At 40.3% G+C, this 24,077-nt stretch overlaps 2 protein-coding genes across 2 annotated transcripts in view; both read right to left on the bottom strand.

Moving 5' to 3' along the window:
• The window catches only part of cdk17 (cyclin-dependent kinase 17), a 58,556-nt gene that overhangs the window by 23,056 nt on the left and 11,423 nt on the right, over window positions 1–24,077 (bottom strand). Inside the window, exons 2-3 of the mRNA XM_034162925.1 lie at window positions 8,112–8,256; window positions 1,518–1,682 (exon numbers count right to left, since the gene is read on the bottom strand). Of these exons, the coding sequence (XP_034018816.1) occupies window positions 1,518–1,682; window positions 8,112–8,238 (292 nt within the window). The 5' untranslated portion in view covers window positions 8,239–8,256. The remainder of the gene's footprint in view (window positions 1–1,517; window positions 1,683–8,111; window positions 8,257–24,077) is intronic.
• Window positions 18,140–18,622, bottom strand: LOC117503710 (histone H2A.Z-like). Its single transcript, XM_034162928.1, has one exon. It carries the CDS (start codon window positions 18,524–18,526, stop codon window positions 18,140–18,142), a length of 387 nt encoding a protein of 128 aa, XP_034018819.1. The 5' UTR covers window positions 18,527–18,622.

Raw genomic sequence — 24,077 nt, 5'->3', positions numbered from 1 at the left:
TTGGGTATCCCATTTTTCCCCCTGACAAAAACAGACAATCTGGTATCAAAAATCATCATCATCAAGGACCACTCTTAAAATAACTTTTTTTTGGAGTTTGATGGGTCAATGTGAGTCGTGTGCTTTCTGACTACTACACTCATTAAATATCACTGGACCTGAGACCAAGTTTGTGTTAGCTAATAGCGTAAACGCTTTCTAGTGCTTTAGGGTAAGTACACACCAGCTGTGTGCCCAAACACACCTGATTTTTAAATCAATACGCCCATGTGAGTGCAACTATAGTGGACGTGGGCACAACAACAGCTGGTCATCTGGTGGAAACTAACAGTAGCACTGGGTGGAAGCTAGGGCCTTTGACAGTCAATTCCATACATTCCTTTTTTATCTTGACATTTCTAACGTTACGTCATCTCATCAGAAGTACCCACATGATCTCAGCCCCCATCAGCTCTCAATCTCACCCCAAACTCCCCAAATACTTTTATTCTAAGTTACTTTTTTTTTTTCTTCTCACTCTAAGCTTGGATCTTTCTCTTCAAATAACCTAAAATCTATATCTTTTCCATTTGCTTTTACACATTTATTCTCACTTCTTCCTCTCAACAAACACTTTGCAAGATTTTATCCTCTACCATTTTCATGTTTCTTTTTGATCATCCTTTGCCACACATCCTTCCTTCGCTTCCTCCTTTTCTGGCAGGTTACTGGAGTTTCTTGAGATTCTGAGAGCTTTTTTGTCTCCTTACTTATCACATTGTCTTCCTGCTCTCGTCTATCTTCATCAGCTTTTGTAATAAGCACACTGAGGAAAGCAATGTCCCACTTAAGTGTCCTGTTTTTGGATCCAAGCCCTCTTTTTAGGCCAAGGGACCAGAGTTTCTCACAACTGAGAAACCTAGTAAATTACATTGTAGTTTGTCGTATCTGACCTGGACAGATACGCAATCAAACATATAAAACACAAGCAAAAACAGAGTCCATTCCATTTGCTTTTGTCATTGAAAAGATCACAATTTCTGTAATGGGCATCTTGAACTCAGCATAAATTATGAATAAATCATGACTGAAGCCTTGTGACATGTGAGTTATGATGCCCACTACACACAGATTCTCTATTTCACAGTGTTCCATGAATCATGTTGCCACCCTCTTTCCTGTGCCGATTGCCACCTTGAAAGCTGCTGCAGCTCTGAATCATCCTTCACTCTCAGAATGAAACTCATTGGCATGGATCAACTGCTATGAATCAGTTTGTGTCGGCCACTGCGTCATGTTTGACAGAATCCCCCATCCAGCTGTCACTCCTGAGAGAAACTGGAGCGGCTGAAGGTGAAGAGAGAAGCAGTCACTCTGGTCAGAGCGCGTTGGTGAATGTGAGGGGAAAAAAAAAAAAAAAAAAAAAAGGATGGAAATCTCAGGACCGTGACACGCTTCCTGTTTGTTCCCAGCTACCATGTGGTCTTCCACTACTCACTTCCTTCTGTGTAAGAGTGTAAAAAATATGTCTGTCTCACCAAGACGGCTGCCGTTGCGGGGCATGGCCATGAAAGACCCTAGGGTGCCACCGATGACGCTGTGCGGCCGGCGGAGGGGGGGCTTCTTGAATGAGCCCGTGTACTGGTGCAGGAAGGAATGCATACTGTGGGAGGTAGGAGGGCGGCCGTTCCTCATGAAGGGCTCTGAAACAATGAAAGTAATGATTACTGTTGACTTTATGAAAATCAGTACTTTTGCACCAATATTTCAGTCAAAGCTAACAAATATACGTATAACGGGTGTAAATAAAGGCCTTTTTATGCTTCTACTACTCTGTAACTCCATGGTTATGCAATCACTTTGACACAGTCGTGGACCTTTTGAAGTTCTCCATTAACGCGTTGGTGGGTATTGCGTTGCAATTCACCCCCAGAACAGTAGGGGCACACCTTTTTTCACGAAGACTGGCTTACTATCCCATGATGTCTATGGTTGTGCAAGTCATTAATTGTGAAACCGGAAAAGTGAGATTTTGGAAATGATGTAGTTCGCAGTCCCTGTCATCTTGACATGTAATTACAGTTTTTTGGGATGTGCAAGTCAGGGTATGGAGAGGGGGTCGGAGGGGGTTCACAACGGCGCAGAGGGCTCTGCATGGCAACGGCCTTGTGGATAAGGAGTAGCATAAATTAGCCTTAATGATTACATTTTTAAGCAATTAATCTATGGATTATTTTTTGTTGACCCAATTAATCTAATAACTTTTAAAAATTACTCAACTATTTTCAGATTAGCCGAGGACCTTTTGGTTAGTTTACCATGAAACATAACCATAAAGTCTTCCAATAACTTTCAACCTTCTATTCAAATACTGGTAACTTCCCGGTTGGTCTACTCCCATTTCGTCTACTCTCAGAAATGTAGAGTAGTGCCATTTTGTCTACTCTCGTATTTTCCAGATTTTTTTCTTATTTACAAGATTTTGAATTATAAGCGGTTGTAATGATTAGATAAACCAAAAATACCCCCAATTTTCAAAATATTATTTTTTTTAGTATTTTTTATTTAGGGTTAGGGTTAGCCTGGAGTTTCTTTTGTATTTGTATCAGTTGCTATATTTAAAGACAAAACTAAGTCAATAATATTACTCTTTTAGTTTTAGAAAACTAGGTTTTAGGATATTGTAGGAGTTAATTTCCTTAATTTCATGCAAAAAATAAAAACTATCAACTAAAAGTTGCATTTTAAGTTTCATCTGCATAAACATCCAAAACAAAAATGGGAGTAGACCAAATGGGATTTATGTACTTTCCTAAGAGTAGACGAAATGGGAGAAGACCAACCAGGAATAAACCTAAATACTTTGCTATGAAAAGTATTTTACAAAAATAAAATAAATTTCAACAAATAAAGTATCTAAAGCGCCAAAAATTAAAAAAGGCATTCACCGTGCCAATAAAAACAAGGGGCTCCTAACTCTCACACTGGCTGTGACGGCCATCAATTATTCTATTGCAGTTTGAGGAGACAGTTTGTAAAGAGATGCTGCAACACAGTGTTCTCACTTTGAACCTTTTAGGGAACAAGTAGAGTCATAAGGTGTGGAAAAAAAACTCTGCTATTTAGTACGTCTGTAAAGATCCATATCACGTCAGTGGATCCAAAAGAAAAACTGATTTCACTCACATTTTTATTGTAATTCTCTCTTGTCAGCCTGAAATTAAATGAGTGAAACTAGAAACGCCCTCTAAATACCTCGTTCGCAACCTGGGGTGCAAGCAGCCCCTTAGAGGGGCGCCAAAGTTCACAGGAGGCTCAAAAGTTATCAAAATTAAAATTTCACCTATGAAATAAAGTCATAATGACCCTCTCACTTTACAAACAAAACTAATTAAGCAGGTCATTTTCTCTCGAAGAACCAAAAAGAACAGAGGGGTTCCAAAGAAAAAAGATAAGGAGTCATTGCTCTAAATGATGGACAATGTGGTCATTGTCAATCAAACAAATCAAAATGGACAGCCAATCACACTGATTCCATTAACATATCCAAAAAGGCAGATCATTACATAAAGAAGCCCAACAAATTTGTGCATGCCACTGTGAAAATGCGTGTTCATTTCTTGAATGACACCTTATTTGTTTTTCAGTCATGTAATTGTGTGTGTGTGTACATGTACCAGAGCACATTTTCTGCTCTTAGTCCTGTTACATAACTTGATGAAGAACTACTCACCGGAATCCTTTATACAGCCCCTGGCAAAAAATTATGGAATCACCGGCCTCGGAGGATGTTCATTCAGTTGTTTAATTTTGTAGAAAAAAAAAGCAGATCACAGACATGACACAAAACTAAAGTCATTTCAAATGGCAACTTTCTGGCTTTAAGAAACACTATAAGAAATCAGGAAAAAAAAAATTGTGGCAGTCAGTAACGGTTACTTTTTTAGACCAAGCAGAGGGAAAAAAATATGGAATCACTCAATTCTGAGGAAAAAAAATTATGGAATCATGAAAAACAAAAGAACACTCCAACACATCACTAGTATTTTGTTGCACCACCTCTGGCTTTTATAACAGCTTGCAGTCTCTGAGGCATGGACTTAATGAGTGACAAACAGTACTCTTCATCAATCTGGCTCCAACTTTCTCTGATTGCTGTTGCCAGATCAGCTTTGCAGGTTGGAGCCTTGTCATGGACCATTTTCTTCAACTTCCAAAGATTTTCAATTGGATTAAGTTCCGGACTATTTGCAGGCCATGACATTGACCCTATGTGTCTTTGCAAGGAATGTTTTCACAGTTTTTGCTCTATGGCAAGATGCATTATCATCTTGAAAAATGATTTCATCATCCCCAAACATCCTTTCAGTTGATGGGATAAGAAAAGTGTCCAAAATATCAACGTAAACTTGTGCATTTATTGATGATGTAATGACAGCCATCTCCCCAGTGCCTTTACCTGACATGCAGCCCCATATCATCAATGACTGTGGAAATTTATAAATCTCATTGGAACGGCACCAAACAAAAGTTCCAGCATCATCACCTTGCCCAATGCAGATTCGAGATTCATCACTGAATATGACTTTCATCCAGTCATCCACAGTCCACGATTGCTTTTCCTTAGCCCATTGTAACCTTGTTTTTTTCTGTTTAGGTGTTAATGCCTTTCGTTTAGCTTTTCTGTATGTAAATCCCATTTCCTTTAGGCGGTTTCTTACAGTTCGGTCACAGACGTTGACTCGTTTCCTCCCATTCGTTCCTCATTTGTTTTGTTGTGCATTTTCGATTTTTGAGACATATTGCTTTAAGTTTTCTGTCTTGACGCTTTGATGTCTTCCTTGGTCTACCAGTATGTTTGCCTTTAACAACCTTCCCATGTTGTTTGTATTTGGTCCAGAGTTTAGACACAGCTGACTGTGAACAACCATCTTTTGCAACATTGCGTGATGATTTACCCTCTTTTAAGAGTTTGATAATCCTCTCCTTTGTTTCAATTGACATCTCTGGTGTTGGAGCCATGATTCATGTCAGTCCACTTGGTGCAACAGCTCTCCAAGGTGTGATCACTCCTTTTTAGATGCAGACTAACAAGCAGATCTGATTTGATGCAGGTGTTAGTTTTGGGGATGCAAATTTACAGGGTGATTCCATAATTTATTCCTCAGAATTGAGTGAGTCCATATTTTTTTTCCTCTGCTTGGTCTAAAAAAGTAACCGTTACTGACTGCCACAATTTTTTTTTCTTGATTTCTTATAGTGTTTCTTAAAGCCAGAAAGTTGCCATTTGAAATGACTTTAGTTTTGTGTCATGTCTGTGATCTGCTTTTTTTCTACAAAATTAAACAACTGAATGAACATCCTCCGAGGCCGGTGATTCCATAATTATTGCCAGGGGTTGTAGCTGATGCCAACATGCTCACACAGACTCTGTAGTGATTCTGTTGTTTCATCATTTAAATACCCCCAAGGTCGACCATGATTCTAAAATCTGTATGTGCGTACGTCTTCACACTGGAGGTGATGGACATGTGCAGGAAGAAAGTCCAACAATGACATATGTAGGACTTTATTGCCTTGACAAAAACAATTAAACCTTAAACTTAATTATTTAATGTGCCTAAAATGTTTTAAAATCACAAATATTTTGGAAAATGCACCTGTTTTGGTAATAAAATGTCCTTATTTCTTTTAGTCACTCTTCTGTAGTTTATGAGAAAACACATTTGCATTTAATCCTGTTTGTTGTATAATTTTATAGCTGGGTGATCGTGTAGGGGTGTAACAGATAAAAAAAATTCATGGTTCAGTTCGGATCACGGTTTTATGTCATGCATTGGATCATTTTTTTTGAATTATCTTAAAAAAGGTGGGGGGAACAAACTGAGTTCAATACTTATATTAAACTTCAACAGTAACGAAAACACCAAACTTTTACCGTTAGTCATAATAAATTGCAGTATGAACAGTACTCGTGAATAAAATTAGTTCTTGTCAACATGACAAAAAATAAGAAAATGAAACAATGGAGACTTGAGTTTATAACTTCAACTTGTTAAAAAAATGAGGCTGTCTACACTGCCTGGTAAGAGGGAGGTAATAACAATAATTTAACTTTTCAATTTATTTTCATTTATATAGCACCAAATCACAACAGAGTTACCTCAAGGCACTTCACACAAGCAAGGTCTAACCTCACCAACCCCCAGAGCAGCAGTGGTAAGGAAAAACTCCCTCTGAGGAAGAAACCTCAAGCAGACCATACTCAAAGGGGTGACCCTCTGCTTGGGCCATGCTACAAACATAAATTACAGAACAATTCACAGAACAATTCACGGACAAATATACAAGAAATGCTATTGGCACACAGGACAGGAGGATCACCAACACGACTACAACTCCCATCTCTGGATGGAGCTGCACCTTAGAGAGAAAAAAACAGAATCAGGCATCAAAGACAAAAAAATACTGTATAATTTGCCAACATTAAACAACAAGAAAAACAGAAGAAATACTAAGGTGATCGCCGGCCACTAGCCCTAAACTTCACTAAAAGACCCAGAATTTAGGTAAAGCTGAGGCCGCTGCCCGCTCCAATTACTAATAACATTAATTAAAAGAGTAAAAAGCGTAAAACAAAACTGTACCAGTATGCTAGCCATATGAAAGGGAAAATAAGTGCGTCTTAAGTCTGGACTTGAAAGTCTCCACAGAATCTGATTGTTTTATTGATGCAGGGAGATCATTCCACAGCTCTGTGACCCGCAGACTTCTTATTCACCTTAGGGACACAAAGTAGTCCTGCACCCTGAGAACGTAAAACCCGGGCCGGTACGTAAGGTTTAATTAGGTCAGCTAGGTAGGAGGGTGCAGTCCATGAATAATTTTATAGGTTAGTAGCAGAACCTTAAAATCTGATCTCACTGGGACAGTGAGTAGTCCAATCTAGAAGAGATAAATGCATGGATCAGGGTCTCAGCATCAGCCATAGACAGGATGGGAGGAATCTTTGCTATATTTCGCAGGTGGAAGAAAGCAGTCCTAGTAATATTTCTAATGTGGAGGCCAAAGGACAACGAAGGATCAAAAATTACCCCAAGGTTCCTCACTTTGTCAGTGTGCTGTATGACACACAAGCCGAGGCTGAGTGTTAACTGGTCAAATTGACGCTGATGATAATAATAATAATAATATTAATAATAATAATACCACTCAGCAAAAATCGGAAGAAGTTGTCTGCTCCCCTCAGCCCTCAGCTGAAGATGGCATGGCCTCACTGATCTGAACAATCTCAGCAAGATCAGTGCACATTCAATCATCAGCTTCTCAATATTCTGGAGAGATTATTGCCACGTGTTAAGTTTTACAGGGTGCCTCGAGTGGAGCACAAGCCTGTGTTTTTAACATGCTCCGTTCATGTGAACACACAAATGCTTTGTCTGCTCACACAATTTCACTACATCTCTGCACTGAAAGTTATGCAGTTATTAGTTTTAAAAAGTAAAAGTCATCATGAAAATAAATCGGTATTACATACTATGATGTAAACTTTTGCAATTGATCCCTGGTTTATGTGTGTGCTGAACTATGAGTGCGGTCCGCACAGATCGCTGCACCACAACTTGGTGTTGTGTGTCGTAATGTGCAGGACAGTATACCAACAGTACTTTGTATGTTTGTTTCTTGAATTTATATATTATTTATATATATGGGATTTGAACTGGGAACCTTCTGCACTGAAACCAAGCGCACTAACCACTTGGCCACCACCCCTGTCAGACTGCAGACAATTTATATTTGTGGTTATTGTGAAAAGTCAGAAGTTTAGTCCCAGAGCAGACGGAACATGTGGGTGGGAAACATGAATGAACAGGACTCGTCTCATTCTCAATACCATCACTGAGATGCCCTTGAGCAATATGTCCCACCGCAGAACTGCCTTTATCATTTCAGACTCACTGAAACCGAAACAGCATGCAGCCTTTGAATTAATTAAAATTGAAGATTTACATTTCATCAAATATCATTTAGCAGCTCTCGCACTTGCACAGTGCGCTTGCATTAATACCACATGTCTAAAACAATCAGAGCTTTAACTCTCTCAAACATCAATAACATCTGGACAAACTGACCGTTGTCTTTGGTGCCGCCGTCCTCCAGGTTCATCTGCTCAGCCAGTTCTGACAGCGACTCATCAATGGTCTGGCTGGAACGCAACGTTAATGACAGACGCTTCTTAATCCTCTTCATTTTTTCCATGGCAGGGCAGTACACGGCCTGTGGGAAAACACACACACACACAACATCAATTTCACTGTAATGGGTCCATAAACAAACTCAGCCAACAGTTAGGAAACAGTTTTGTTATATGTACTCTATAAATGCACGTGTTTGTGAGAGAGGCTGTACGGCGGCTGAAGATTCCACGAAACATGCGTACAGTCCAAAATATCTCAGCTCGTGCATAATTAAAATCTACTTTTAATCCAATATTCATTCACGCCCAACACATCAACAGCACATGAATAAAATATGGACAAAGCATGAATAAAGAATGAATTTCACAGACGTGAACCTGACCGCTTTTACTGAATACACACGTACATTTACAAAAGCAGAGCAGTAAATCTGCGAGGTCTAACCAACGCGTGCACACATGCATCTGTAGGCACATGCAACTGTTGTTGCAGACTAGAATGTTTGTGTTGACGCAGCAGTCGTCCAGGTCACAGGAAACACCTTGCTCAGTGGCTCTTGAGCTCATTGTGTTGCTACATTAATGCTCGGTGTGAGTGCGTGTGTGTGTGTGTGTGTGTGTGAACATGCTCATGCACAGGCTGTGAAAATGGTCATTCTTCAGTTTTACACAGTTGCCAAACTTAAGTGTCTCAGATGTTCAAATAAGAATTTAAAGCTACAGTGTGTACAATTTAGTGCCATCTAGTGGTGAGGTTGCAGACTGCATTATTCCATCACTGGTCATAATTTTGTTTCCCTTCATGTTTGTTTTTTTGTTTGTTTGTTTTGTCTTTGACGATGGGGATTCATGGTCACTTTCATACAGAGTAAGTAAATCCCTTTTCCGATAGTCTATCAACATGGCGGTGCAACATGGCTGCCTCCATGAGAGGCCTTTCCATGAAACTATGAAGGGCTCATTATAAGCTTATGAAAACACACTGATTTGTTATTTTAGGCAATTAGCACTAATAACCAAAAGGTTATGAATGCTACACTGACGTTCTGCTTATAAACACCCATAAATCCTACACACAGTACCTTTAAATCATTAGCAAAACATAAATAAATAAATAAATAAAAAGCGAGAGAAACGAGTAAAACTACATACAGTTTTCAAATGATCTAATTTATTAGGAGAGGAAAAATGTATCCAACACCAATATTACCCATAATAAACACAAACTATACACCCGCCCCCTTTAGAAGGAACAAGCACAACTAAACATTTCTGGTAATGTGATTATCAGTCTTGGGTGTCGCTGTAGAAGAATTCTGACTTGACTACAGAATTGATTTCATTTACGGCTTGTTTTAGCTTTAGCCACGGCATCTTCATAGAGTACAATTGAAGACTTTGACCATGCTGCTCCAAATCAGTCAAAGGCTAGTTTTACGCTACATCGTAAGGTGACAATGCCACAGTCTCAAAACGCCAAGTTTGACTGTTGGTCTGACATTCTTGTTGTCACATGCTTTGTTAGCTCTGCACCAGAAGCAACGACACTCCTGTCTTTAATAAAAGTTCCATTTTAAACTCGTCACGCTCAGATGCATCACTATTGCTTTCTTAATTTTTTTTTTGTTTTTTTTTTTGCAAATAAGTCAAGCCTTAATGTTCCACTTGCACTACTTTTAGTCCTCTATCTCGATGTTGTGGACTCTCTTTGCAAACTTTGGCCTACCATTCCTTAGATATTTATCTGGAATCCTATAATGGTGGAATTTTGGGATGCCGGAGATGTACCACAGTTTCACATTCTCAATGTGGTCTTCTAGAGTGGTAACTTTTCCAGGCTGATACATAAATGGCTGCTTTTAAAAAACTAATAATAAATACACTACTCACCACTGTACTTTGTTTATCAAGGCTGTCTTTGTATTACTGATTTTGGATGAAATTTATAAAAACAAACGATGAAGAACGGTGCAAAAATACTAGTCAGTGCACTGTAAGTGTGCAAATACAAAGAGTGTGTGTGCTCACTGGGTGACTAAAGGAAGTGCATTGAGGAAACGGCTGCAGAACTGCCCCGCCTGTCCAGTCTGACCCTCAACGCAAAACGGACTGACCTCAGCCATCATCATCACTCTCTCTCTTAATCTCTCTCTCAAGGTCGTTAGCTCCCTCTGTGCAACTTGTCATCCAAGCTACTGTGTGGACAGAATGGAGCTGACATTATGAATATTAATAATAACCCTTAGTACACCAATCTGGATGAGCTTCTTTTGTGTTGGCTGCTGAAGATTTTCTATGAACAGCAACATCAGTCCATTAAATCAAAGGGAAAACTAATTAGTTTCAGCATTCTTAAATTCTTGGGTATGACTGTGCCATCAATTTAGAAAATGCTTTTTAATCATTAAATGAATGTTACATAAACTATATACCAATCTGCCACCTACTGGACATTTCTGGGTTTGTTGGAGGGAATAAACATATCATCACATGCATGATGGAAGCTGTGGTTGAAGGTACACGTAACATGAAATTAGCATTTATCGCATTCTATCAAGCTGAGGTCAGATCTGGATCAGGTAAAATGATTGTCGTTGCTGTCTTTTACACATTTTATGGTATTTCAACAACTTGCTTTCTGACATCACAAAGATCTATACATAGGGCGCACCAAAGCCATAGAGTAGATAGTCACCTCGACTACAGCTCAAAATGCTTGGTGGTCAAGTGGTACATGTAAGCTTTTTACACTGCTCAAAGTAATTAGGGGAACACAGTGCTCCTCTTATTATTTTGAGCAGTATGTAACATATCTATATGATCTTTAAAACATCTCACCTTTTACAAGTATTATAGACACTTTATTCTGCTGTATGGTTAGCATTTGCTGCCAACTTCCTCGAACTGACAGGCTCCATGATCTGGCATGGTTGTAAAAAAGTAAATAATTTTAAAACAGTAAATGACATTTATATATCCAATAATTTATATATTAAAAGCCAAGTGTCCTCTGTGTGCATGTGCAACTTAGAACACGGAGAAACTGGGGAGAGCTGACATTTGCCATTTGGTATGCTTATGTATTTTGGGTCAAGGATGAACGCCGCAAAAACAAAAAGCTGATAGGACTAATATTTTTGGACAAATTATGGATATTAGGTAAGAACAGTAAACAATGGATGCTGATATCACCATTATTATGTCCCTGCTAACCAGACAGACTCTGAACAAAAGGAAATATCTCAACCTTACCAGTTGTAAAACAAGACATCAACTAAATGTGACAAATAATAAATATAATTACAAAACTGTCGTTTTATTTTCCTGCACTATCAGTTAAAAATCATGATAGAAACTTTGCAAAATTTATTACCACCCTTAAAAAAAATGTCAGCTACCTGTTTTATAAATGCTACCCAATCTAGAACCCGTGGATCCCCACAGGTCAACACACTGGTTCAGTCTTATTAGCCCAAACCATTAATTGATATTTGTGGGTTAAAAATTAAATAAATCATATTTGCTATTCAAACCTTGCCTGAACATGGTATTCCTTCTCGGAATGCCACAATGAAATAGAGAAATTTTGAAAGGTGCATTTTTCATTGTGGATCTCCTTCAACGTATTTATTATCTGGGGATCTCTTATTCCCAGCCTGGTGCTACCTCAAACTATCAAAATATGTCGGCGTAAACTAATAATGAAACCCTGCATTGTTTCTAGATAGATCGCTTTCTGTAATTGCAGTCACTTCTACGTGGGAAAACATTTTCTTAATCCCATTTCTGTTTAAATTTGTGGATTTTCCAAGCACTTTTCCAAGCTTTTTTTTCGTTCTCCGTGTGCATTTGCAACATGTGCTGTGGTCCTCAGTGTTGTAATGGGTGTGTAACTAGCCCATATGTAAAGGGGAAGTGTGTCATGCTGGTGCCATCAACACGCCGCTCGCATGATGCCGCATACAGGCGCGCTTGCACACGACGCCCAGACAGTCCGGTGATTAGAAAACAGGAAACAACATATAGGCTAATGTGTCTGAAAATCTAGCTGTTTTAAAATAATAAACCAAAAATCAAAATGCAAATGTAAAAAGGAGTGAAGTGGACCAACGCTCACACAGACACGTATTCTCCGTGTATCAGAGGAACGTGCCGTATGTGACATAAGTGCTCTTTGTCTCACTTACAGAGGAGTGTAACAGAGCCGGGTTTTATCTCTGCTGCAAACCAAAACAATGAGGCTCATGTGACGTGTGTGTGTGTGTGTGTGTGTGTTGACGGTACAGCATCTGTCACATATGAATAATGTGTGTGAGGGGAATTCAACATAAAAAAAAGTATTCCAGCCTTTTGCCAGTGAATAAGCGAGCGAGAGAAACGCAGAGGGAGAACTGAACCCCGAAACTCTCCCTTTTTCATCATTAGCATCTCCAGAAATTCTCCTGACCCACATTCCCGGCAACCCCCCACTCCATCACCCGTCTCCTCCTCCTGCATCTCTCCCAAGTGCATTGTGGGGAGCCCGGTAGAGGAGGCTTCAAAGGGGGCGAAGACAAGCAACTGGGTCTAATTAGAAAGCTAATAATTAAGTGTACAATTCCTACGTCATTCCACAGCTCCTCTTTCTTCTTCCTGCCGTCCACTTTTGCTTTTTCTCCCCCAACTGCGTATCAGCATGATGGGGGGAAAAAGCTAAGAAAGGGAGCGTTGCTTTGTCTCCGATGTCACAGACGTGGATAAAAGTGTGAATGTGAAGAGGAGGAAGAAGAGGGAGAGAAAGGAGGGAGGTTAGCGAGTTTATTCTGGCCAAAGGTGCCATAATGGAGGCTTTGTGGTTCGTTAAGAGCCGTGAAATCACTGCAGTGTCTGCAAGCGCGTACAGTACAGCCGACAGACGAGATGAAGAAAAGTAAAGAAAAAGAGAAAAGAAAGCAAAAAATGAAGAAAGAAAGAAAAAATATGAAAGAAAAACCATTGGTTTAGTTACAGGAGCTAAAGTCTGTAACTTTACTTTCTGCAGGCATCACCTGGACATGAAAGACAATTCCTCAGAACATCACATAACCACAGAAGGTAGGCGAAGGTCCCAGATGACATCAGCTTTCCAAATGTTACATCACTACATTAAAAACAAGAGTGCCCTGAGAGCACAATATCCCCCGCTGGCAAATTCTGGTTTGTACATGTGCTTGTTACATCCTCATAACATTTCAAGGTATGTGATAGTTGACTTCAGAATGAAGACACTGACAGTGTCTAGGTTTGTTAATCAAGGGCAATAACTCTGCCAAAATGTGTCAGTCTTGTACAATATTACAATATGCATATTACCAACCTATAACAAGGACTTGTACCAAGTTTCATGAAATTCCTCCTAAAAGTGTGAGAGAAGTTGATTTCAGAATGCAGGCACCCACTCATGAAACTGACAGGGTCTTGATTTAGGGAATAAAGCTGCTGACTCTGATGATTTGCGGACGTTAATGCTGGATTTTATGGTCGCAAAATGAGTTTTCGGATATCCAGCATTAACGTCCGAAGTACGCAAATCATCAGACACAAGGGGGTTATTTCCATTCTAATCCAATTCCATCGTTTGCATGGTTTATTTTTTTGTAAGTACTTCGACCTGGAGCCGTGTTTTCAATGAAGCTTCCAGTAGCAACAGCGTCTTCATGCCAAACCGGAAATTCGGTGAGCAGACTCACAGATTTCTCCATCTCGTCAACTGCACTGAGTAATTCTGTGTCAGAATCCACATCAACACTTTTGTATGGTAACTTAAAAAAAAAAAAATGACAAAAAGGGACAAAAATGATAACACTGAAACCTTAACTCAAAATAGACCCACTCAGGAAAATCACGGAGGTTTAAAAAAAAAAAAAAAAAAAAAAAGAACAATCAGTGTCCTACTACCAAACTCAGATGGGACAAGGCTTGAAGGGAATGTGTCCCTGCATGTGACACCTATTGATCTATTATTAGTTTTTTTCTGCTCAGTGAGCAAATGTTTTGTCATCTGCGTGCTTTGTTCTACAACAGATTGTGATTAAAATGCTTTTACTTTAATATACATTCAGGAAATCCATTATCACCATTAGCCTTACACATTTCATTTAGTGTCTGCAGCAACAGACGTTTTTCTAGTTTTAATTTCCAAAAACATCAGGTTAAGCAGGCACCACCGTCTCCCCCACTGGGACAAAGGAACCCCAGACGCTTAATAAAGGACCAGACAGCAACATTTGAAGATCTGATAACTGTGGTTAGCTATGCACAGAGAATGATCAGCTGCATTCAGTTTTGCTATTTTTATTACGTTTGGTGTAAGGAATGCTTACTTTTAATTCCCCCCTGTTTGTTCTTTGGCTAAAGATACTAAGACCCACTTCTCTATAATCTTTAGGTCAAGATGTAAGTTTCTGTAAAAACTGATGTGGTTTGTGGAAGTCCTCATTAACGCTCAAATCAAAATTGACCACTTTTCAGACATCCACAGCGCGTTTGCATAGTGCAAGTAGTAAAGCTACAGGGTGAAACCTGAACTTGCACAGGTGCTCACACTTTATTTTTCCTCTTTTGAGGGACAGACGCAATGTTCGCACTGCCTCAGGACCACTTAGATCATCCCTGTCACACAGGGATCACTCACATACTCTGGGGTGAGGGGAACTATACATTACAAATGAGGCACCAATGTCCATCTGACATGGAGATGACTACAAAGACTTCAAAGACCAGATACACCGAACTGTATCATCTACAGCCTAGAGGGTAGATGAGCCAACACTGTGAAACACGCTTATATATACAGTTTTTGAAAAATTCTTGCAGATTCTTGGCATTTATCAAGCTGCAAATGTCAAAATTCAGCATTTCAGGAGGCATTCCTGCACAGAAAAATCTTTGTTGGTTTGCAAAAGCTCAAATCCTGAAATAGTCAACGCAAACTCAAACTATCTTCAGCTTCAGTGAAAGGTTTTCAACACTGCCGTCATCACTTGCAAGACCCACTTCGAATGAATCCTCCCAATCCTCACAGGCATGCGTTTGTGTGGCTCTGAGAACACGCATAACATCGCCGCTACTGCCCGGCGCAGTGGGCAATTTGCACTGAAGGACCTTTTGTTTGTTTGGCAGAAACTAACAAGAAGCTTCAGCATGACTGACCCAGAGGGGTGAGCTGAAATAGCGCTGTGCTTGTGTGCACACAAAAGCCTGCAGAGCAAGCATTAAAAGGGAAATTTCTCATATTCATCAAGCAAGATCTGTCTTAGGAGAAGAATGGATGCTTTAATCACATTTGTGCTAAAGATTAAAAAATTATTACAATAAAGTTTGCACCAGATTGATCGTCAGATTGATCGTTTATTGAGGCAACATTTACGTACTGTATGGAAATCTATCAACTGCTTCGGAGTAACTGTCACTGCCCACATACTTCCATGTGTCTTTTACATTGACGTGGGTGGTGAACAAAAACATCCACTAGAGGACACTGTAGGCCCTCTTGAAAGTTTCTGTCTGACAACATCAAACATGGTGACTGTCAAAGTTGTTATAATGTTTCCACAGCAAAAGAAACAAAGTTTAAGTAGCAGGTGGCCTGTATGGCTATGAAATATATATTTCATGACAAGATTTTATGTTACCCATTTTCATTGTGTGCTTCTTCTTTGAGCTGCAGCTACACTGCTCTAGCTTCAACACTAAGGCACCTATGTGCTGGAAATGCACAGAGAAATGCGTCACATGGCCAAAATATCTCATCTAAGTCTCCCTAAGCAACTGCTTGTTTGACACAAAGTCATTCCAGCAGACACAATATGGATTAAATGAATGCAGATCGCAGACAGAAGGCGCCATCCATATCTGTACCGTTACTTAATGCTGAGCATAAATGACCAAGGACAGGGAAGGAAAAAAAAAGAGAAATCAGCCAAGTCAGATGTGTGGCCTCTGCAAATTTCCTCATCTCACATGCACGTTTGAGTCTGTAGTTAACTCATTGTTGGAAGCTGATGCATGGAGACTTTCTTTAATAGTGTGTTTTGGTGTCACAAAGCCAGTATTACCTGTGAGAGTACGACTATCTAGGCTCTGGGTTTTTAAAATGCGCACCACGGTTTTGTTAGGTCTCTGGCATAAAGCGGCAGTTGAAGTGACTGTTCGCTCCGCACGCACACTCATGTTTAAATAGAGTTTAATTCACAAATACCGATCAATCCAATAATATATATATATATATATATATATATATATATATATATATATATATATACATATATATATACACACACACACACACACACACGAGGGCTGTCCATAAAGTATAGGTCCTTTTTATTTTTTTCTAAAACTATATGGATTTCATTCATATGTTTTTACGTCAGACATGCATGAACCCTCGTGCGCATGCGTGAGTTTTTCCACGCCTGTCGGTGACGTCATTCGCCTGTGAGCACTCCTTGTGGGAGGAGTCGTCCAGCCCGTCGTCGGAATTCCTTTGTCCGAGAAGTTGCTGAGAGACTGGCGCTTTGTTTGATCAAAATTTTTTCTAAACCTGTGAGACACATCGAAGTGGACATGGTTCGAAAAATTAAGCTGGCTTTCAGTGAAAATTTTAACGGCTGATGAGAGATTTGAGGTGACACTGTCGCTTTAAGGACTTCCCACGGTGCGAGACGTCGCGCTGCGCTCTCAGGCGGCGTCATCAGCCTGTTTCAAGCTGAAAACCTCCACATTTCAGGCTCTATTGATCCAGGACGTCGTGAGAGAACAGAGAAGTTTCAGAAGAAGTCGGTTTCAGCATTTTATCCGGATATTCCACTGTTAAAGGAGATTTTTTAATGAAAGACGTGCGGCCGGGTCCGCGCGTCGGGACGCAGCCGGCGCGGTGGCACAGGAAAAACACCTCCGTGTTGATAACCATTTGTAAAATCCAGGCGGCTTTTGGTGGCTTTCAGTGGAGTGAGTATATGAGAAATTGTTTAACAGCTGGACATGTTCCAACTTGTCCTTAAGGCTTCCAACAGAGGTGTTTTTCCTGTGGCGGAGCGTCGCGGCGGCTGTGAGCCGACGCGCGGACCCGTCCGCACGTCTTTCATTAAAAAAAAATCTCCTTTAACAGTGGAATATCCGGATAAAATGCTGAAACCAACTTCTTCTGAAACTTCTCTGTTCTCTCACGACATCCTGGATCAAGTCTGCTGTGACTCCACAGTTAACACACATGAACACAAATGCAAACATGGCACGTGGCGTACAATAATACTGTTGCACTAGTACCACACCAACACACAAAGCCACAAGCCACGAAGTATACACACAAGTCAGCTGACACACACACACACCTTGATACGAGCCAAGAAATGTCAGTGTCATCTGTCTGTACCTTCACCAGGATGAGGTTAGAAATAAACAAAAATTTCTCTCTGACTCTCTCTCAGCAGGAAATGGACACAATGTGGCGCTTGCAAATAAGTGCTCCAAGTTGTACTTGTGTGGAGTTGGCCCCATCACATTTTTTTCAACTCTAACAAAACGTATGTCAATTGTTTGAACAATAGCACAATTGGTTCAAGACTAACCAGCACTGGCCAACACTACAAACTAAAATGATGCGGAGTGTCGGCTGACCTCTGATGACCCTATTACTTAACTTTTTCAGAAAGACAGCAGCACAAATTAAGAAATCAATTCATTAATTTTACCTTGAAAAATGTTTGAGGTCAAGTCCTGTTAGAAGTGACTTATTCATAAGGTAAAATATAATACAAAATATCAATCAAAAGGGCTCCTCTAAATGTGAAATACGGATCAGACTTAATCTATTCATTGAGAGTGCCAGTTTGCACCTCACTGTCAAAAATGAGAGTCACTGAGGCACTTTTGATTGAGATATAATGCAAAATGTGCACCAAATGGGCTTTTCAATATTAGATTCAAATGTCAACAACACAGTTATACGGTCTTCTGCTGGCCCTTCTTCCCGATCAGGGACTTGTGGATGTGCGGGATCACACCTCCTCCAGCAGTGGTTGCTTTGATGAGTGAATCCAGCTCCTCGTCTCCTCTAATGGCCAGCTGCAAGTGACGCGGGGTGATACGCTTCACCTTCAGATCTTTGGACACGTTCCCTGCCAGCTCTAGAACCTCGGTGGTCAGGTACTCCAGGATAGCCGTGCTGTACACCGCAGTGGTGGCTCCAACTCTACTGTGGCTGGTGGTTCTGGACTTGAGGTGTCTGTGGATGCGACCCACTGGGAACTGCAGCCCCGCTCTCTGCGAGCGCGAGATGGCCTTGGTCTTAGTCTTCCCGGAGTCTTTGCCTGCTTTACCGCCAGCCATAGTTACAAGGACCGGATAATGTTTCTACACTGAACAAGAAGAAAAAACGATCACCGACTATTTGAACTAACGCCCGCCTACTATTGTACCTTAAATAAAGACAACTTCGATTTTTTTTTTTTTAAACACCACTTTAACAACGGGAATGCCACAAAAGCAAACAGCAGAGAACAGAAAGGCGGGAGGACACCCCAAAAAGGTTCTTTGAAGCCACTTAAAATGAACAAACAAACAAAAACAAACAAAAAAAACAAACAAAAGAAAGGATGGGTGACTGAATGCTACCGCTACAGGGCGACTAAAGCTAAGACATAAATCAACAAAATCCACAGTCCGGATCAGATCCGGATTAAACTTTGTCAGGTGATAAAGCAAACCATCCTACATAACACTCTCAAATATGAAAGAAATGTTCTTTTTTGACAGAGTTATGACTTTTTTTTTTAATATTCATTGAATGTTAAAGGACAGGGATTTTACCAATTTTCCAAGATTTTTCCTCAGTTTGACCTTTGACCTTGAAAATTGAATCAGTTCTTGCTTATCAGGATATGAATCCTCTGTAAAAAATTCAGAAGGATATGTGGAAAAATTGTGCGTTACAGGCTGTTCACAAGCAAACAGACAAACACGGGTGAAAACACAACATCGCTGGGGAAGGTAACAAACCCAAAAACGGGTGGTTACATCCTTCTCATTATGATCACTTTCGTCCTCTGTCATTGTGTTTTATGGGTTTAAAAAGTGCACTTCCTGCTCTTTCCAGCCCAGCCGTCATTCAGCCAGCATGCCGTTATTCTTGGGATATTTCCAAAATATAAGCTGGTGAGTCCACATCCATCACAGGACGAATCTACTGACGGGAACTTTGCTGAAAGTTCTACTTTACAAATACACATGTAACCAGTTTTTTATAGTATTTTATTCTTGCTTGTTCATCGGCAAGTGTCTCTATACAGATATTTACATATGCACAGATGTAGATCTGCAAGTACAGATATTTACATACATGTTCACATATTAGACATATGTGAACAAGGCCACATGTTCACATGTCTAATTTATATGAAATTAGACATATGTGATCATGTGGTCTTGGCTATAAAAACACACAGGCATATCTCTCTCTCTCTTTCTGCATATGGGCCTCTACTGGTCGTTGGCTCTCACTGCGGTATTGTATCACTTCCTGTTCCGGAGCACAGCGGTGTTTTGCTGTATCTGTTAGCTGTTTAATCTGCGCAGTTAGATTGATTTAGTTATCTAGATAACGATTTGTTTCCCAGTGTAATCTTCACGTGCCTTAACTAAAGCACTCCTTCTGCTGAATCACCTCTAAAATTATTTACACATTATTCACTTTGTGTGTTTTTAGGAATCCGCTAGCTTAGCGCAGCTACTAGCTCTTAGCCGGTTTAGCATGGCGGCTTCTCCTGTCTCTCCCGCACTTTTCTGCTCTGGGTGTGAAATGTTTAGTTATTCCTCGGCCTCCTTTAGCAGTAACGGTACTTGTAATAAGTGTAGCTTATTCATAGCTTTGGAGGCCAGGCTGGGCGAATTGGAGACTCGGCTCCGCACCGTGGAAAATTCTACAGCTAGCCAGGCCCCTGTAGTCGGTGCGGACCAAGGTAGCTTAGCCGCCGTTAGTTCCCCTCTGGCAGATCCCGAGCAACCGGGAAAGCAGGCCGACTGGGTGACTGAGGAGGAAGCGTAGTTCTAAACAGAAGCCCCGTGTACACCGCCAACCCGTTCACATTTCTAACCGTTTTTCCCCACTCGACGACACACCCGCCGAGGATCAAACTCTGGTTATTGGCGACTCTGTTTTGAGAAATGTGAAGTTAGCGACAGCAGCAACCATAGTCAATTGTCTTCCGGGTGCCAGAGCAGGCGACATTGAAGGAAATTTGAAACTGCTGGCTAAGGCTAAGCGTAAATTTGGTAAGATTGTAATTCACGTCGGCAGTAATGACACCCGGTTACGCCAATCGGAGGTCACTAAAATTAACATTGAATCGGTGTGTAACTTTGCAAAAACAATGTCGGACTCTGTAGTTTTCTCTGGGCCCCTCCCCAATCGGACCGGGAGTGACATGTTTAGCCGCATGTTCTCCTTGAATTGCTGGCTGTCTGAGTGGTGTCCAAAAAATGAGGTGGGCTTCATAGATAATTGGCAAAGCTTCTGGGGAAAACCTGGTCTTGTTAGGAGAGACGGCATCCATCCCACTTTGGATGGAGCAGCTCTCATTTCTAGAAATCTGGCCAATTTTCTTAAATCCTCCAAACCGTGACTATCCAGGGTTGGGACCAGGAAGCAGAGTTGTAGTCTTACACACCTCTCTGCAGCTTCTCTCCCCCTGCCATCCCCTCATTACCCCATCCCCGTAGAGACGTGTCTGCTCCCAGACCACCAATAACCAGCAAAAATCTATTTAAGCATAAAAATTCAAAAAGAAAAAAATATAGCACCTTCAACTGCACCACAGACTAAAACAGTTAAATGTGGTCTATTAAACATTAGGTCTCTCTCTTCTAAGTCCCTGTTGGTAAATGATATAATAATTGATCAACATATTGATTTATTCTGCCTTACAGAAACCTGGTTACAGCAGGATGAATATGTTAGTTTAAATGAGTCAACACCCCCGAGTCACACTAACTGTCAGAATGCTCGTAGCACGGGCCGAGGCGGAGGATTAGCAGCAATCTTCCATTCCAGCTTATTAATTAATCAAAAACCCAGACAGAGCTTTAATTCATTTGAAAGTTTGACTCTTAGTCTTGTCCATCCAAATTGGAAGTCCCAAAAACCAGTTTTATTTGTTATTATCTATCGTCCACCTGGTCATTACTGTGAGTTTCTCTGTGAATTTTCAGACCTTTTGTCTGACTTAGTGCTTAGCTCAGATAAGATAATTATAGTGGGCGATTTTAACATCCACACAGATGCTGAGAATGACAGCCTCAACACTGCATTTAATCTATTAGACTCTATTGGCTTTGCTCAAAATGTAAATGAGTCCACCCACCACTTTAATCATATCTTAGATCTTGTTCTGACTTATGGTATGGAAATAGAAGACTTAACAGTATTCCCTGAAAACCCCCTTCTGTCTGATCATTTCTTAATAACATTTACATTTACTCTGATGGACTACCCAGCAGTGGGGAATAAGTTTCATTACACTAGAAGTCTTTCAGAAAGCGCTGTAACTAGGTTTAAGGATATGATTCCTTCTTTATGTTCTCTAATGCCATATACTAACACAGTGCAGAGTAGCTACCTAAACTCTGTAAGTGAGATAGAGTATCTCATCAATAGTTTTACATCCTCATTGAAGACAACTTTGGATGCTGTAGCTCCTCTGAAAAAGAGAGCTTTAAATCAGAAGTGCCTGACTCCGTGGTATAACTCACAAACTCATAGCTTAAAGCAGATAACCCGTAAGTTGGAGAGGAAATGGCGTCTCACTAATTTAGAAGATCTTCACTTCGCCTGGAAAAAGAGTCTGTTGCTCTATAAAAAAGCCCTCCGTAAAGCTAGGACATCTTTCTACTCATCACTAATTGAAGAAAATAAGAACAACCCCAGGTTTCTTTTCAGCACTGTAGCCAGGCTGACAAAGAGTCAGCGCTCTATTGAGCTGAGTATTCCATTAACTTTAACTAGTAATGACTTCATGACTTTCTTTGCTAACAAAATTTTAACTATTAGAGAAACAATTACTCATAACCATCCCAAAGACGTATCGTTATCTTTGGCTGCTTTCAGTGATGCAGGTATTTGGTTAGACTCTTTCTCTCCGATTGTTCTGTCTGAGTTATTTTCATTAGTTACTTCATCCAAACCATCAACATGTCTATTAGACCCCATTCCTACCAGGCTGCTCAAGGAAGCCCTACCATTATTTAATGCTTCGATCTTAAATATGATCAATCTATCTTTGTTAGTTGGCTATGTACCACAGGCTTTTAAGGTGGCAGTAATTAAACCATTACTTAAAAAGCCATCACTTGACCCAGCTATCTTAGCTAATTATAGGCCAATCTCCAACCTTCCTTTTCTCTCAAAAATTCTTGAAAGGTTAGTTGTAAAACAGCTAACTGATCATCTGCAGAGGAATGGTCTATTTGAAGAGTTTCAGTCAGGTTTTAGAATTCATCATAGTACAGAAACAGCATTAGTGAAGGTTACAAATGATCTTCTTATGGCTTCGGACAGTGGACTCATCTCTGTGCTTGTTCTGTTGGACCTCAGTGCTGCTTTTGATACTGTCGACCATAAAATTTTATTACAGAGATTAGAGCATGCCATAGGTATTAAAGGCACTGCGCTGCGGTGGTTTGAATCATATTTGTCTAATAGATTACAATTTGTTCATGTAAATGGGGAATCTTCTTCACAGACTAAAGTTAATTATGGAGTTCCACAAGGTTCTGTGCTAGGACCAATTTTATTCACTTTATACATGCTTCCCTTAGGCAGTATTAGACGGTATTGCTTAAATTTTCATTGTTACGCAGATGATACCCAGCTTTATCTAGCCATGAAGCCAGAGGACACACACCAATTAGCTCAACTGCAGGATTGTCTTACAGACATAAAGACATGGATGACCTCTAATTTCCTGCTTTTAAACTCAGATAAAACTGAAGTTATTGTACTTGGCCCCACAAATCTTAGAAACATGGTGTCTAACCAGATCCTTACTCTGGATGGCATTACCCTGACCTCTAGTAATACTGTGAGAAATCTTGGAGTCATTTTTGATCAGGATATGTCATTCAAAGCGCATATTAAACAAATATGTAGGACTGCTTTTTTGCATTTACGCAATATCTCTAAAATCAGAAAGGTCTTGTCTCAGAGTGATGCTGAAAAACTAATTCATGCATTTATTTCCTCTAGGCTGGACTATTGTAATTCATTATTATCAGGTTGTCCTAAAAGTTCCCTAAAAAGCCTTCAGTTAATTCAAAATGCTGCAGCTAGAGTGCTAACGGGGACTAGAAGGAGAGAGCATATCTCACCCATATTGGCCTCTCTTCATTGGCTTCCTGTTAATTCTAGAATAGAATTTAAAATTCTTCTTCTTACTTATAAGGTTTTGAATAATCAGGTCCCATCTTATCTTAGGGACCTCGTAGTACCATATCACCCCAATAGAGCGCTTCGCTCTCAGACTGCAGGCTTACTTGTAGTTCCTAGGGTTTGTAAGAGTAGAATGGGAGGCAGAGCCTTCAGCTTTCAGGCTCCTCTCCTGTGGAACCAGCTCCCAATTCAGATCAGGGAGACAGACACCCTCTCTACTTTTAAGATTAGGCTTAAAACTTCCTTTTTGCTAAAGCTTATAGTTAGGGCTGGATCAGGTAACCCTGAACCATCCCTTAGTTATGTTGCTATAGACGTAGACTGCTGGGGGGTTCCCATGATGCACTGTTTCTTTCTCTTTTTCCTCTGTATGCACCACTCTGCATTTAATCAGTGATTGATCTCTGCTCCCCTCCACACCATGTCTTTTTCCTGGTTCTCTCCCTCAGCCCCAACCAG

This window comes from Thalassophryne amazonica, chromosome 22, assembly GCF_902500255.1.
Source record: "Thalassophryne amazonica chromosome 22, fThaAma1.1, whole genome shotgun sequence".
Lineage (NCBI taxonomy): Eukaryota > Metazoa > Chordata > Actinopteri > Batrachoidiformes > Batrachoididae > Thalassophryne > Thalassophryne amazonica.
Note: the sequence above shows the minus strand (reverse complement) of the source record. Positions and strands in the feature narration are given on the sequence as shown.

Bases quoted from the DNA above. Each gene is read 5' to 3' on its own strand.
- LOC117503710 (XM_034162928.1), bottom strand. From the start codon at position 18,526: ATGGCTGGCGGTAAAGCAGGCAAAGACTCCGGGAAGACTAAGACCAAG.